At 34.0% G+C, this 16,524-nt stretch overlaps 1 protein-coding gene across 1 annotated transcript in view; it reads right to left on the reverse strand.

Annotated features, from left to right (window-relative positions):
- The window catches only part of NFAT (NFAT nuclear factor), a 284,245-nt gene extending 269,660 nt beyond the window's left edge, over positions 1-14,585 (reverse strand). Inside the window, exon 1 of the mRNA XM_067785265.1 lies at positions 13,788-14,585. Coding sequence (XP_067641366.1) covers positions 13,788-13,872 — 85 coding nt within the window. The 5' untranslated portion in view covers positions 13,873-14,585. The remainder of the gene's footprint in view (positions 1-13,787) is intronic.
- Positions 14,586-16,524: the final 1,939 nt, after the last annotated feature.

Below are 16,524 nucleotides of genomic sequence, written 5' to 3' on the forward strand. Positions count from 1 at the left end.
ACCTTCCATTTGAAACCCATTTCATACAAACACATTCCAGGGTTACCCTAGGTTCACTTTGCTAAATGGTCGTTTTCCCTTATTTTGTCTCCAAAGCTCTCAGCTGAGTATGTAATGTTCGGTTACACCCGAACTTAGCCTTCCTTACTTGTTCTCGATTAGTTTATGCCATTACGATGCAGAGTGACAGATGCAACGAATAACCTTATTATCTTGGGTAGAATAAAGTAAAATAGATATATCCAAAATTTTACATCATTTGCGCACCATACAACAACATATGGCACATTTATATAAAAATCTGTGAAAATCGTCGTGATATCGAGCAATCTATTTTGGGTGAAAACTATTTACTTTACTGCAAAATTTCTAAACTGTGCCTACTCTCTAAGAAGCATGAATCTTGGTATTCTTTATTTACGTTGTTTTTTTCTTTTTTGTGCTATTTTTTCATAAAAAAAGTTTCTTGCACTTTTACGGTTTTTTATGGTATTAGTAAAATGGTATTAGTGCTTTAGATCATTTTTTCTACTTTCCGAATAATAGCAACATGTGCCGCCAAATGCGATGTCAATATTTTATAATTTCGGAACCCCGGTATTTTCGGTATCTTGTATAGTAATTATTACCGGGATTTAGACATTCCTTAGATTTAAAAAACTTAACCTACGAAAGTGCACAATCTTATTTGGGATAACCTTTTATGCATCAAATCATAAGGGTTAAAATTAATTCAGAAATAAATAAGTTTCAAACATCGTTGCATAATATTTTCAATTCAAACTAACAATCACATATTTTAAAAAAATAATATACATTGTATATTAATACCATAATTTTTTGAAAACCATTTAATCTATTGTGATCTGATAAGTCAAAGAAATTTCATAACATCATACTTATGTGCATGTTCTGCTTTTAATAATAAGCAACATTCAAAAACTTCAAAAAGTATTCCTACATTCAAAACAGTACTACTTCTATAGGTTTGTATGTATTCGTATGTATATGTATGCGCGCATGCTAAATTAATATTGAATTAGGTAAGCTTTAAAAAGCGGTTTTCTGACGGCACTTCATGTTTCTTGAAAATTTTGGAGTCCCGAAAGTACTAGGATTTGTATTAAAGGTGAAGTCTCTGAATTTACATCGTTAGCATGCAATTGTCAAATAAAAATAAAAAATGTATTCAAATAATTTTACACACCAAGCGCACCAGTAGGAAATGAGCGCATGTATGGCAATGGTAATGGGGATGTCCCTTCTTCCTTATTGTTATTATTGAATAATATAACGAGCACTAAATTTGTACAAAATGATGCTTTTTCGGACAATCAGGGCTGTCATGGAATCCAAGTCGGTTTTGCGTTTTGTCGGAATTACAAACCAATATTGATTTAAATTGGTGTCATAAAACCGTATTGGTTTTGCTCTTTTCGAATGTAAATAAAAGCGATGTTCGAATCAGCTGTTTTGCAGTGTTATCGGTGCACCGGCAATTTTGATGTTAATTTTTTTGGCAAAATTTTGTAAAATTAATTATTTGTGCATTTAAACAGAAATAAACAAATTTATTGAGTTCAAAATGGCATAAGCGGTTGTAGCGTTTATGTTATTGGAAGAAGAAAGTTGTGAGAAGGTCAAAAGAAAAATTTTGAGAGATCGCAGCAATCCATTGGAGCTGCCAGAGACAGCGTAAGTAAAAATATTCCTTAATGTGCGTTTCTAAATATATCCTATCAAAGATCAGTTGGGAAGGATTTTAGCATGAGTGTAGGTGCCAACGATTTTAGATGATGTGCTTCGTGAAGCCCTTCGCAATATCTGGATGTTTCTCCATAAATTTAATCAAAATACTGTTTTGCATTGAATTTTTATGCTTTTCCCTATTAAGAATGAAAATATATGTAAATTTACATTTATTTTTATAAAATAAACCTTTATTTACTTACATTTTTAGAAAATATTCAACTGCAAGGGAAAAACAACTATGAAAAAATGAAATCCAACAGCATTTAACTGATTGGTTTGTTTCCGATAGCAAAATCAATAAATACGGATTCTGTGACACCTAAAACCGACACTAATTCCAATTCGAACATTAAACCGATAACATTGGATTTCATGACACCAAAGTAATTTTTTGTCGTTTTTAAATCCGATTCCGACAACAATTGGATTCCATGACAGCCCTGAATATTGTATTAAATGAGGACGAAAAATTTCGGGAGAACTGCGAAAAGCATGCAATATTTATCCCAGAAAAGAACACAAACATGTCGACTGCCAAGAACAATTGAAGTCTAAGCACTTCCGCAGTATTACTTTTACATTTTTTTTTTGCATACTGACAGCCCCCAGTGTACACATTAATTCTGCTTAACCGTTCCCCAAAATTTTTTTCAAAAAAATATACGTACTTATTCTCAATACTAAGAAGTTATTTTCATGATATAAATCAAAATAGAAAATTATGATTCTTAGTGTACGTTTTAGCACCATAAATTAAAGGACTTAAAGCATTCAAGTTTCAATGAAACCAGGCTAATCCTGTTCATGCCGAGTCGTTGTAAGGCAATGGTTTGTTAACCGTCGAAATCTAAAACTGCTCAGCTACAGAGGAAACCTCATCAGCTAAGTTAAATAAATGCCGTATTATTAATTAATATACATACATATAATGTATAGAATTAGTAGAAAATGAATTAAATACGTAAATAAAAAGAATTAGTTACTATTAAGAGAGGAAAGAACAGATTTAATACAAAAAAGCGAGTCCGAAACATCAAATGTGCTAGAGTGGGAGTTGTAATTCTGGCACAAACAGCGGAAGGGCTCATTTAATTCAAAATTTGTTCTACAATATTTTAGGTAGAGAGGTTTAAGATGTCTTGAAGGCCGGTACGGGACATTAAAGTTGTTTACTTCGCTCAACAGAAATGAGTTAGAGACCATTTAGTAATTTAATCATAAATACAATTCCAAGCATTTTCCTACGACTAGCAAGGAAATCTCTTAAAGAGAAAAGTAAGAATTGTTTTTGGACTGATTCCAGCCTATCAATATGAACCTGGTAGCTCGGGTTCCAAATTATTACACCACATTCTAATATCGGTCTGACTAATATTGTAAAAAGAGATTTAATAACGTACGGGTCGCTGAATTCTTTATACCATCGCTTTTCAAACGCCAGAACACCTATATTAACCCCAGGTCTATAAAACTGTATACCTGTTCAAGATTATAATTGTTAAGGATGTAGGAAGCTGGCTGAACTAATCTACATGAATTTTTATTTTTTAAGATTAAGTGGCATATAGTTGATGGTGGACCAATTGAGCAATGTGTCCATATCTGATTGTAAAAGAGACCTTTCTTCGCTTGACGCATAGAATAAAAAATTGTACATCTTCCTTTGTAAGAGAAAAACTAATTATGTATTATTATTAACTTATTTATTTGGGCGAAATCCAAGATTTTCTTGCTAACATATTCTTGGAAAAGACTCGGCGATACATATTGTATGAGCAATAAAGTTTCCAATTGGGTAGGTAGTCCAATATTGTGCTTATGTCATTTAATGAAATTTTATATATTTTTTCGTTTATGACAATAGAAAAAACATCGCCTTCCAGACACAGTGAAGCATTTTCAACAAACATGAAATATAAAGAAAAAAGCTTGTAGCACGCTGTGATTAAGAGTACAATATAGTTACACCATTAATAAAAAATAACGTTGTTGTCATGCGAATTTCATCTTCTTATATGAACAAATTTTCAAAAAGTCTTCAAAACGATACAGGTCATATTTTTCAACAAAAAAAAGGGGTCAATATTGATACCGTTAGCTGCCACAACTTTCTAAACTTTCAAAACTATTGCAGGGTCTCCAAGAAAAGAAAAAAAATTCGTTTTTATATATAATAATCTGTATAAAAACTCCATGGTTTTGATCCCTCTGATGCCTTTATGCTATTTGTACCAAACGCAACGGGAAGCTTAGTCAATGCACAGCGACATCACACCCGTAGATCTAGTGGAAATTAACTATCAAATCTTGGTTTATTTTAAGTTATGCACACAATGTCGAAGGCTTTGTAAATCGGAAAAATGGCATTTTTAAGTTTCAGAGACGTTTTTTTGTTGTTTTTTTTTTTTTTGATAATGACTTACTTTTGACTTATACTTAGATACATTGAAACATTCTTTACAGGTGTTTTTGAATTTCGATACATATTTTATAATTTCGATACATATATTCAAGACTGTCCCATATGTGACTTTTCCTTCACAAAGATAGATATCACTAACATGCTGTAATAAAAGAATTCAAGTTACTTGTTAGTTAGTTATTTTATTTATTACAGTCTTTAGACTTAGATTAAATCTATGAGATCACATTTATACATTATACAGTCTTTGGATTTTCCATAATTAATTTTGAGCTATAACATGTATTTCTTTTTTACCTAATAGGTACTCCTTTACAATATTCGTATAATAGCCTCTTGAACTCTTTCATATTTTTACAATCTTTTAAGTCCCTAGGAAGTTCATTGTATTCAATTAATCCCTCAAAATATATACTCTTTTTATCAAATTCGGATTTTACAATTGGCAAGTGGAAATTATTTTTGTTTCTTGTGTTATAGTTATGGACATCGTTGTTGTATTTTACACGATCATTTAGATAATTTGGTAAGTTTCCTAATTTCATGTTGTGTATGAATTTCAAAGTATATTATAACACAAGCTGTTTTACACTAAGCCAGTTCAAGCTGTTTTGTAGCTCTTGTATGGGAGTATCAAAACGCTTCTTTAAAATAAATCGCATCACCGTATTTTGTTTTTTCTGCAACGTATTTATCCTTGAATCAGCTATTGTAAATAGAATCGTTGGGCAATATATAAAATGAGGTTCAGCGATAGACTTATAAACCATTGTTTTATAGTATCGACTTACGTGCTTGCACGTCCATATCATAAAACCTATCTTCTTTGAAACTTTCCCCTCTACATATTTAATATGCTCATCAAACTTTAATCTTTCGTCTATTATAACTGCTAAGTATTTTATTTGGTTTATTCTTTCTAATTGGATATTTGCTATTTTTAGGGTTACATTGTCAACTCCTGAGTGTATTTTACTCATAACCATCCATTTTGTTTTCTCAATATTAATTTTGAGCTTGTTTTGACATAGCCATTTATATACAGAGTCTATATCCGCTTGTATTTTTGATATGGCCTCAGTTACGGATGGACAGCTTATCGTCAACAATGCATCATCTGCAAATAGTCTTATTTTACAGTGACTCAAACAAGTTTTAATATCATTTATGTATATTATGAACATAATCGCGGCTAGTACTGATCCCACCTCTCTGAAGTTGGCAAGACAACTTTTACGTGGAAAAAAATTACCTATTGGGAAAATTGCTGTGAATTTGCCGTAATTTATCCGTGAAACAAAAAAATTTGCCGTGGCCATATTTTAGAAAATCACGTGAAGTTAGCGTGCCACCCTCAGAAAACCACCTTAGAGACCAGCTAGGAAAATAATTCTTGCACACGAATTTGCTGTAAATTTGCCGTCGATAAGTGGCATATTATATAATTTCGAAAAAAAAATTACCTTTTTTTTATGGTGCACCGCCAACTTCACGTGAAGTTAGCGTGCCACTTTTCGAAAACCACCTTAGACACCAGTTAGGAAAATAATTCTTGCACGTGAATTTGCCGTGAATTATCCGTGAAACAAAAAAATTTGCCGCGGACATGTTTTAGAAAATACAGGGTGGCACGCTAACTTCACGTGAAGTTAGCGTGCCGCCCTCAGAAACCCCCCTTAGAGACCACCTAGGAAAATAATTCTTGCACACGAATTTGCCGTAAATTTGCCGTAGATAAGTGGCATATTTTATAAATTTGAAAAATAAAATTCAAATTTTTTTTATGGTGCACCGCCAAATTAACGTGAAGTTGGTGTGCCACCCTGTATTTTCTAAAACAAGGCCGCGGCAAATTTTTTTGTTTCACGCGTAATTCACGGCAAATTTACGGCAAACTCACGTGCAAGAATTATTTTCCTAATTGGTGTCTATGGTGGTTTTCGAAAAGTGGCACGCTAACTTCACGTGAAATTGGCGGTGCACCATAAAAAAGTTAAATTTATTTTTTCGAAATTATATAATATGCCACTTGTCTACGGCAAATTTACGGCAAATTCACGTGCAAGAATTATTTTCCTAACTGGTGTCTAAGGTGGTTTTCGAAAAGTGGCACGCTAACTTCACGTGAAATTGGCGGTGCACCATAAAAAAAGTACATTTTTTTTTCGAAATTATATAATATGCCACTTATCTACGGCAAATTTACGGCAAATTCACGTGCAAGAATTATTTTCCTAACTGGTGTCTAAGTTGGTTTTCGAAAAGTGGCACGCTAACTTCACGTGAAGTTGGCGGTGCACCATAAAAAAAAGTTAAATTTTTTTTTTCGAAATTATATAATATGCCACTTATCTACGGCAAATTTACGGCAAATTCGTGTGCAAGAATTATTTTCCTAGCTGGTCTCTAAGGTGGTTTTCTAAAATATGGCCACGGCAAATTTTTTTGTTTCACGGATAAATTACGGCAAATTCACGGCAATTTTCCTAATAGGTAATTTTTTTCCACGTAAAAGTTGTCTTGCCAACTTCAGAGAGGTACTGATCCCTGTGGTAAACCTATTTCAACTTCTATTTCAGGAGATGTCACGTTCCTAATTAAAGTTTTCTGTTTTCTTCCTGTAAGGTAGCTTCTGAACCACTTTAAAGCTGTATTTCGGACGCCGATGTTATATAATTTCCTGAACATCATATCTCTATCAATAGTTTCAAAAGCTCTTTTAAGTTCAAGAAAAACTGTGACTGTTACTAGTTTGCAAGACATTCCTACTTTCCACTCTGCTATCGCCATGTTCAGTGCGGTTTCACAGGAGTGTTTTGATCTAAACCCTGATTGCTCGCTAATAATAATTTCATATTTATTTGCATATTCTAGCAGCTGTTCTTTTACAATTTTCTCTATTATTTTTTCATAGCTAGGTAACGTATATATTGGCCGTATTTCTTCTGGTTTTACTGTTCTTTTAACTTTTTCAACTGGTATAATTGTCGACGTTTTCCAGCATGCTGGAAAAACATCACTATTAAAGCTTTCATTAACTATGCTAGTATAATTGTATCCTAAGTATACCATACTATCTTTAACGACACCTTCTGTTAATAGTTTTCTTCCACCATATTTATTTTGTAATGTTGCCGCTGTACGCAAGAACTGATCAACACTTACATTTTTAATTTCAGATAAATTTCTATTTATGTCTACCTCAGCTTCAACTGGCATAATGGTTTCAATGCTACTACGTATTATTCTTATACTTTCAATAAAAAACTGATTTGTCTTGCAATTTCATAATCTTCCTCAACATAAGTGTTGTTTATAAAACTCGTTTTATTTGAGAATTCTCGTTGTTCATATTTACAGCACCTTTTAGACATTTCCACATCAGCATTTGGTTGTTACTGTTGATTGTGATTTTATTCTCCACAAGCCGGACACGCCAATGAGGCCCATCATTAATTTTAAATCGGCACCATGTTACAAACTGTCCAAATATTTAAAAACGATATTGATAGATACTCTGGAGCTAAGGAACGAATATGCAATAGCTAACACAACAGAACTAATAGAGAGACTCGAGACCGTAGAGCTAACAAGAAACAGCAAATTGGTATCTTTTGACATAAAAGATTTATACCCATCTATACCACTATCGGAGACTTTGGACATAGTTAGCTCAACAATAGTTCATAACACAAAAAACAAAGTGAAAAGTATGCAAATCACAAATACGCTAAAAACCACTTTACGTCAAAACTATTTTCAATTCAACAATAAAATATATAGACAAACAAACGGTCTTGGAATGGGAAGCCCCACATCAGCAATTCTTATGGAAGTGTTCATGCAAAATCTGGAAGAAAAGTACATACAGGAGCTGAAGTCCAAATTAGGCGTGTCATTTTATGCTAGATACGTGGATGACATAATATGCGTTTTAACTACTAATAACGAAGAGCTTGTACTGGAGTACCTCAACAAGCAGCACGGAAATATAAAATTTACAATGGAAACCGAAAAAGACGGAGGAATCAACTATCTAGACCTCACGATAAATATTGATAAAGAAGCCAAAAGATTTAACTATGACATATATAGAAAGTCAACGGCCACCGACACAATAATACACAATACCTCAAATCACCCGCAACAGCATAAAAATGCAGCATTAAGGCACTTGGTACATAGACTTGAAAGAACACCTCTTACACAAGAGGCATATAAGAGAGAACTTGAGGTCATATATAATATCGCTGCAAACAACGGATATAAAAAAGCACTAGTAGATAAGCTCAGAAGGACAAATGGAGAACCAAAAAGAAATAATGAAAATGAAAATAATAGCTGGACGACTATGACATATACTGGAAAAGCAACATATAAATTGGCAAACTTCTTTAAAAAATACAACATTAACACAGCATTCAAAACATCGAACAATCTAGGGCGAAAACTAAGAACTAACATTAACTCAGAGGATTCATTTAGCAGCCACGGCGTATACAAGCTTACCTGCGGATGCCAGCGTAGTTACATAGGACAAAGAGGACGGCAAATAAGAACGAGGTTCAGAGAACATATTAGAGATTACAACAAAAAAATACGGAATCCAAACATTATACCCGAGTCTAACTTCGCGAATCACATGGTCGAGAACGAATGTTCCCCAGCAAACATCAATAAAACAGTTAGGATTATTCACATACAGGAAAAGGGCCGACGTTTCAACGTACTCGAAATATGGAAATCTACAAACAGAAAACATTCGACGGTAGAATAATAAACGAACAGATAAACACAATTTCTTTCACAATATTCGAGCCTTTAAAACTTGTTTACCGGAAACAACTTAATCACACAGGTACAACAGACAAACACACAACAACAAATAAACACAAAACAATAAACACACCAAAACAAAAAACCGACTAAAATCACAGATTTCTAAATACCCCAGTCAGCCACACAAATCGATTAGTAAACCACCCTCGGTTCTGAATGAACACACAGCACATACACATAACTAAATATAAACAAGCATCAAATTGACAATACCTGCTCATATACCTACGAACTATAAATACAGGACAAACGACAACAACAGATCAGAACGAAAATCAACACTGATGATGGCACAACGCCGAAACCGGTTTGTCTCAAAACCAAATTTGACATGGGATGACGGAAAATCGTTCCAATATACATCTTTTTATTCTCCATGTATTTCTTCTTTTTAAACTTGATTACTCTTTTGTAGTGCCGTTTTATATCATTGTAATTCTCCCATGAGTTTGATATCTTTGCCAACTTGTAAAGTTCAAATTTTTGCTTGTTCAGCTCTGTAAGTTCACGATCGTACCACTTATTCATTATTTTGATTTGAACTTGCTTTTCAAATATTATCGTATCCATTACGTCTTCCAAAATATTATTTATGACTGTGACTTTCTCATCGATGTCACAGTTTGTAAGTTCGGCCAGATTATAATTCCTAAGATGATTTAATAAACCGTATAGTTGTCCCAGCATAAGCGGTTATCATACACTCTCATTTTGTAGTTTTTTTGTACAGGCAGTTTGATACAAATTGTTTCATGATCTGATATTCTCTGATTCTCTAAGTTTTGTATTTCGATATCACCGCTATTGCTATAGAGAAGGGTCTATTTTGGTTTGTGATGATTCGGTTATTCTTGTATTAAAATTGATTTACTGTCTCATTGACATTGATGTGAATGTTTGGTTTAGCTGGTTTGAGTAAGTTGACCTTACATTCATGTTTATATTGAAATCACCAATAATGACATTGTTTCCATTTTCATTAAAATATTCGTCCAGCATTTCACCCATGTATCTAATGAACTCAGCATCGCTTGTATTCGGTGAATGGTATACTACACCAATTTGCCACTTAATTGTGCTTCTCGATGTTTTCAGCACAACACACCACATATTATTGTTTATATTACTGTTGTATATTACTTTGAACCTAATCAATTTATGAATATATATCAAATACACCACCTGTGTGTCGGCTGTGTGAATCACACCTTGTATGGTTATAACCAATAATAGGGATTCAAGGGGTTGTGTAGCGCAATATATAGCTTCTCTAACCCAACTGTCAACCTCACCTTCGAGCGGCGAATCCCGTTTCACTAACAGATGAGGCTCTGGCGACCCCAAGCTCCTCATGGAACTTGGGGGTGGGGAGGGAGGGATGGCCTGAAGGTTCAATGTGGCCATATAAATCGTTCCCGAGATGGTCGGGCCAGCACCTTAATGGTGCTGTGTTACCGGAGCGTATCGGATCTGTATCCGACAAAGGACCATCACATCGATAACACTCCCCAAAGCCTTCGGGGAGTAACCTAATCGCTACAACAACAACAACAACAACAACATAACCAATAATATTAAGCTCTGAATCACTGATATTCTCTGTGGTATGAGTCTCTGTACAAAAAACAAAATTTGGAGCTTCTTCTTCTATCATTCTTTCAACTTCTTCCTTATTGGCTGTGATACTGTTTATATTAAGGTATATGCACTTTATTTTATTTTTCAACTTTCGCTGCCTAATGTTATCTTTTAGATTGATGGCCTCATAATTTTTTAATTGCTAATACCCGAGCTTACTTTTTCTTTTTTGCAATTTGTTCACATAGCAAGGACATTCTTTGTCAAATGTATCATGATTTATGTCTAATGGCAGGTTTAACTTTTCCTTTGCTTTAATACAACTTAAATTTGAGGGAATTTCTGGGAATTTCATTACACGTTTTTGAATTATGGCTGGCATGGCATTTGTGACAGGCTTCCTCATTTTTGCATTCCACAGATTTGTGGTTAAAGCCTTTACATTTATAACAACTAAGCACAATGTGCTTAGTGAAATAGACAGAGGTCCAAAATTCCATATCAAGAAATGATGAAATGACTGTATTGTAAAGGCAAGCTTATATCTGCAAATGCAATGGTCTCGCGGTCTGAGAATATATATTTGGAGAAGATCAAGAAATGCTGGGCCTTTGAATAATACAATCACATTTTATGTGTTTTTGATATAAAGTAGAACACTGTGCACAACTATTTGACGTCTACCGTTTCAGGTTTATAAACGCATTTTTCTCCACCTTCACTGCACTATAATCTACAAAAAGCGCTCCATTATATTCCTTATTTATGTGGCAACTGATTTCTACTTGACTTTTAAAAAAATTATGCTTATTTTGTAGAAAATACCAAAATACAGTTTTACAATATAAAATGTCAAAACATTGAGTCAGAGTTACAGTCGCTATTGAGTGCGAGAACCGCATTTGGGATTTATGATTGGAAATTATTTGGAATTATTTGGAAATATTTTATTCAAATTATGTTTTACGAATGTATTATCTCATTTATTCATGTTTCTTATTTATTTCAATCAGAACTGAAGCATGCAGAAATGAATTTTATTCATTTGGGGCAAAATTCCCAGAATAAAACTTTTTAGAATCAAACATAATGTTTTATATTAAATATGGCAGCCCGGTTAGTTATAACTATTTTCGCACCTTCAAACCAATCACAGGTATGTTAGCCATCAAAAGTACGAAAATATCAACCCTAAAAATGGATATTTCAATGGAACTGAATGAAAAAATGATTGCAGTCAACAAATTTTGCAATCATCGTGAGTGGGAGTGCTGTCCATGCATTCACAATCAAGCTGAATGCTTTTTGACAGTCATGCAAACACTAACGGAATTTTTGAATGGAAAAAATGAAATCGCATTCAAACTTGGCTTATATATTTGAAATCAAACAATCATACTTGTAAAATTAATCAATCTTGATTTATAACTGTATTGATTGAATCATTTTACAGCTCTGAAATACACTACACTCACATTAAACCTTCCGGGCCATCCCCCACCCCCTAGTGCCTAGAGGAACCTGGGGTCGCCAGAGGCTTACCTGCTAAACATGTGTATGATGCATTCATATTTGTAACAGGATTCCCCTCGCGTAGGTAAGGTTGACAATTGGGTTGCGGAAACTTTGAAGCTATAGAGCTTTGTATTGCGCTTGTAAACACATTAAATCCCTCTAAATCTCTAAAATTGCTCTCGATGCTATGCGAATGGAAAGGAGGAAGAGGTATTCTTATGGAAACCGCCTAAAGAAGCAGAGAAAGAGGGCGGCCCCTACTCGGCTACTCGACCAGATAGAAAACGATCTAAATTTTTTTGGTGTTGTCAACTGGCGCCAGTTAGGCCAACGGAGAAGTTACTGACGCGATTAGTTAAACGTTGAGCACCATTTAAAAAAGTTTCAGGTCAGTCCTTAAAGGCATAAAAAATGCTTTACAAAATTTTTAAAAACAACTATCATGGTCGCCGTACCTTCTACGACCGCTCGAGGTCGGAATGGCAAACTGGAAAAGGAAAAACCCTGATACCCAAACCGAACCTAAGCTGGCCTTTTATTGGCGAACATGAACAAAGCCTATGAAAGCAACGATGAAAGATGGTTCTCTACACAATTTAATTGGCGCTCCGATACATCGCGATTGCCATGAATTAACATGTGTAAATACAGACCTACATTGTCACGAGACCAAATTCCTAATGGCAAACGTAGATATTTTTAAAGTGTTTCAGAGCTAATATGTATTAAAGTCGGTATATCCATGATTTTATATTAAAGAAGAAACTTCCAAAATGATTAAATTTTTTTTTTTTATTTGGGGGAGTTAAAATATGAAGATATTTTGGCCATCTTCTTACTTCCAACAAAGGGTGCTTTTATTAATCGAACATAAATGAGTTGATCCAAGTCCTTGCTGAGCTCTGTACTTCGAAATATTAATTTGACCCACCTTACGTTTGAAGAAATTTTTCGAAGCATTCATGGTAGCCATCTAAGTACTCCAAACTGAAGCCATCCGGATTCAAATCTTTACAAAAACTACACAAGTAGCTCTTACTAAAAGCTTCGCGTAGAATTTTTATTATTACAACAAGGATTGCTATTTCACTATAAACCTGTTTAATGCCTGATCTCCCATCCATTAATGGACTTGTCGAATAAGCAAGGAAACGTGTGGAACAATAACAACAAACTCTCACTTCTAATCTCCAGTTCCCCCTTAATGATAGTCTAGCGGATTTTGTCTTGTCGTACTCAATCCTAAGTTTAATTTGTTTGATAGTGACTATTCGTTAGGCATGGTTAACATTATTTTCGGTGTTAAGGCTTGACGATTCGTTCTGCTGCTTGAGTTATCTTTTATAGAATCGAATGATAGAAAGTTGCCTTGTCTACAACTCCGTTAGTTCTTAAAAGCCCGAAGGGCCTAGAAAGTTCAATGTGGTAATATTAATTCGTTCCTCCGTTCGTTTGAGCTTTTTCATTGCAGAGCGAAGAGTCCAAATTTATAAGTAGATATAAGGCGATTACTACAGAGTAAAGCTTAGGTACATATGTACATAAATATCTACTACCCACCGGTTGCTTCTAACATCTTCGTACACAGGTATATACATACATACCAAATATAAATCCGTATATGTATACAAAAAGACATACTGCATCTACATAGGTACTTCAAATTTAAATTACAACAAACCTGTTACACGACTATTAGCTGCAATGGGAGAACTGGAACTACCTCCTGCACCGCTTCCACTCGTTTTAGTGCACTTCAAAAGCATTGTCACTTGCTAAATTACAGATATATTTTCAATGAATATGTACTGCAATTGTCTATTTAGTTTATTACAAACAAAACACAAGTTTGTTAAAAATCTTCGTTTGTTGTATATTTCAGCAATTGTTAATTTACACAAAGTCCGGACTCCCCAAATTGGCAAAGTAGAAAAAAAGCCGCAAAAAATTTTACTTATTATACTAATATTTCACCGAAAATCTTACTAATCTGGATTTAATCAAATTGTTTATAGTTTAAATTCGATAAAATATTTTAATTGCGTTATTTCTGTAAAATTTCTAAAGAACTTTTGCATTTTTTTCACAATTTTTTAATGTTCCTGCATTCGTCACTATTTTTAGCAATTTTCTGTATTACACATTTCCCTGCCCAGAGACTGTAAATTTTTTTTCATTTCTCTCTTCATAACATCTTTATTGCATTGTTTATTTTGGTTCGTGCTTCTTAGCTTTACACGCACACATCTATAAGTTTGCCGATTGGCGAGTGCGCCATTGTGCTCCTTTGCTTGCCTCGGGAGCCGGCCGCGTAGATAGTTGAAAATAGCTTTTAACGGGCATTTAATCTTTCCCAAAACAAATTTCTTAATACTTTCGGTATAAATGAAGTCCCTCCTCTGTGTTTAGGAGTAAATTTTATGATTATACGCACTAAATATTTAATTTTAAATAAAAATATTAGCACTGCTCTTTTCCACTCTGGTTTCACAATTTTCTTTTTGCACATCTTCCTTCGGCAGGGTTGCACACTTACAAACAAGGTGATGACATATAAACTGCATGTGTCTAATGGTCTAACCAGGTAGTAACTTAAGGCGCTTTTTTTAAACATGTGCGGCAGTTTGCCCGAAATGCTGCTAGGTTAGCAGCTGCTTGATTGCTTTGCAGACATACTTGCAGTGATATTTATGGGCCAATTAATGGTGACTTATAACCATAAAACCATAACCAGATAAAACAGCTGATCGAACCTACCTTATGGAAATCAATGTAATCGATTAATGATGCCATAACATAACGCTAACGCCGTTACCATACCATAGCCAACTAATTGGTTTTTGGTTTCTCGCCATATCCATAACCTAAAAATATTTGAGTTGTTGAATTTAATAATTTTTGTAGATTTAATTCATTGTGTTAACGGCCAATTAATGGTGACTTATCCATAACCTGGTAAAACAGCTAATCTAACCAACCTTATGGAGATCAATGCAATCGATTACTGGTGTCATACCATAACGCTAACGCCATAATCATACCATTGCCAACCAATTGGTTTTTGGTCTTTCGCCATACGCATAACCTAAAAATGTTTGAATTGGTGAATTTAATAAATTTTTGCAGATTTTATTTATTGTTTTGGATACGTTTTGACTAGGAGACTTATTTTTTGTGGAATATGTTTTTATTTTTTATCGTTTTCTTCATTTTTGTGAAATTTTTACGGTTTTTAGGTTAATTTAATTTAATTTAATTTATTTATTATTCCGGCTGTTTAAGCCTAAAACTTAAACTACTAAGTACAATTCATTATTATATTATTTATTTCTATTGAATATGCTGTTGGAATGCCATGTGATTCCGATCAGCATATTTACTGGCGTAACAAACGGACGAGTCTGGGAGCCAGTCATTTAAGAAAGGTTGGAGAGGACGCGTTTCCAATCCTCCAGGGCTCCCAGCTTAAGGCAACAAAATTTGGAACTTATATTTTTCAATTATATTTGTATTTTAAGCTGTCGGAATGTATTGATCTCCGATAAACACAGCTAAACATGTCTTTGGATGTTGGAAATTGAAGTGTACCCAATCACCCCTCTACTTTGTTTAGTAAAGACGCTGTCGGAACGCATGAAGATTCCGATCAGCACAATTCAAAATATATTGGGAGGTTGAAAAGGACGTGTTTCCAATCCCCCCTGCTCCAACTTTTGTTTGACCTTATTTTAGTTACACATCATATAATTTTATTGTTATATTAATGCTGTCGGAATGCGAGTGATCCCGATCAGCAACAGTAAATATAGGCTGATACCGAATTCCAGCGAAATTTGTTGTTGGAACTGTCTGGAGTTACAGGTGGCGACTGATTTTCTTTTCCTTAGGGCCGGGTGCATTGTATTTTGCTGCTACCAGTATTACCATTCCCTTTTCGCGCTCCAGTATCGGTATGTCATGTAAAAAATAAAAGAAAAAACAACTTTATCTTATTGGAAGGGTTTTACAATGCTCCAATAATTTTTTTTTAAAAGTATTGAAGTTATTACTACTTTTTATGTGATTAGGAAGTTCGTTGAAATATTTCAGGCCCTTATAAAATATATTTTGCTTGTCCACTTCTGTTTTGAAAAGAGGTTATCTAAAATTATTGTTTTCTCTGATTACGTATGAATGTGCATCATTTACATATCTAAGATTTTGGCTGAGGTATGTTGGTAATTTACCGTGCTTAATATTAAATACAGATTTCATACTGTGGTAGAATATGAGCTGTTTTATACTCAACCAGTTTAGTGCTTCTATCATGTTATTAATGGGAGTATCATACCTCATGTTTAATATAAATCTCATAGCTTTATTTTGCATAACTTGTAGCTTATCTACCTGAGTTACATTTGCCATAAAGCATATTGTGG

The sequence above is a fragment of the Eurosta solidaginis genome, chromosome 4, assembly GCF_040869045.1.
Source record: "Eurosta solidaginis isolate ZX-2024a chromosome 4, ASM4086904v1, whole genome shotgun sequence".
Classification (NCBI taxonomy): Eukaryota; Metazoa; Arthropoda; class Insecta; order Diptera; family Tephritidae; genus Eurosta; species Eurosta solidaginis.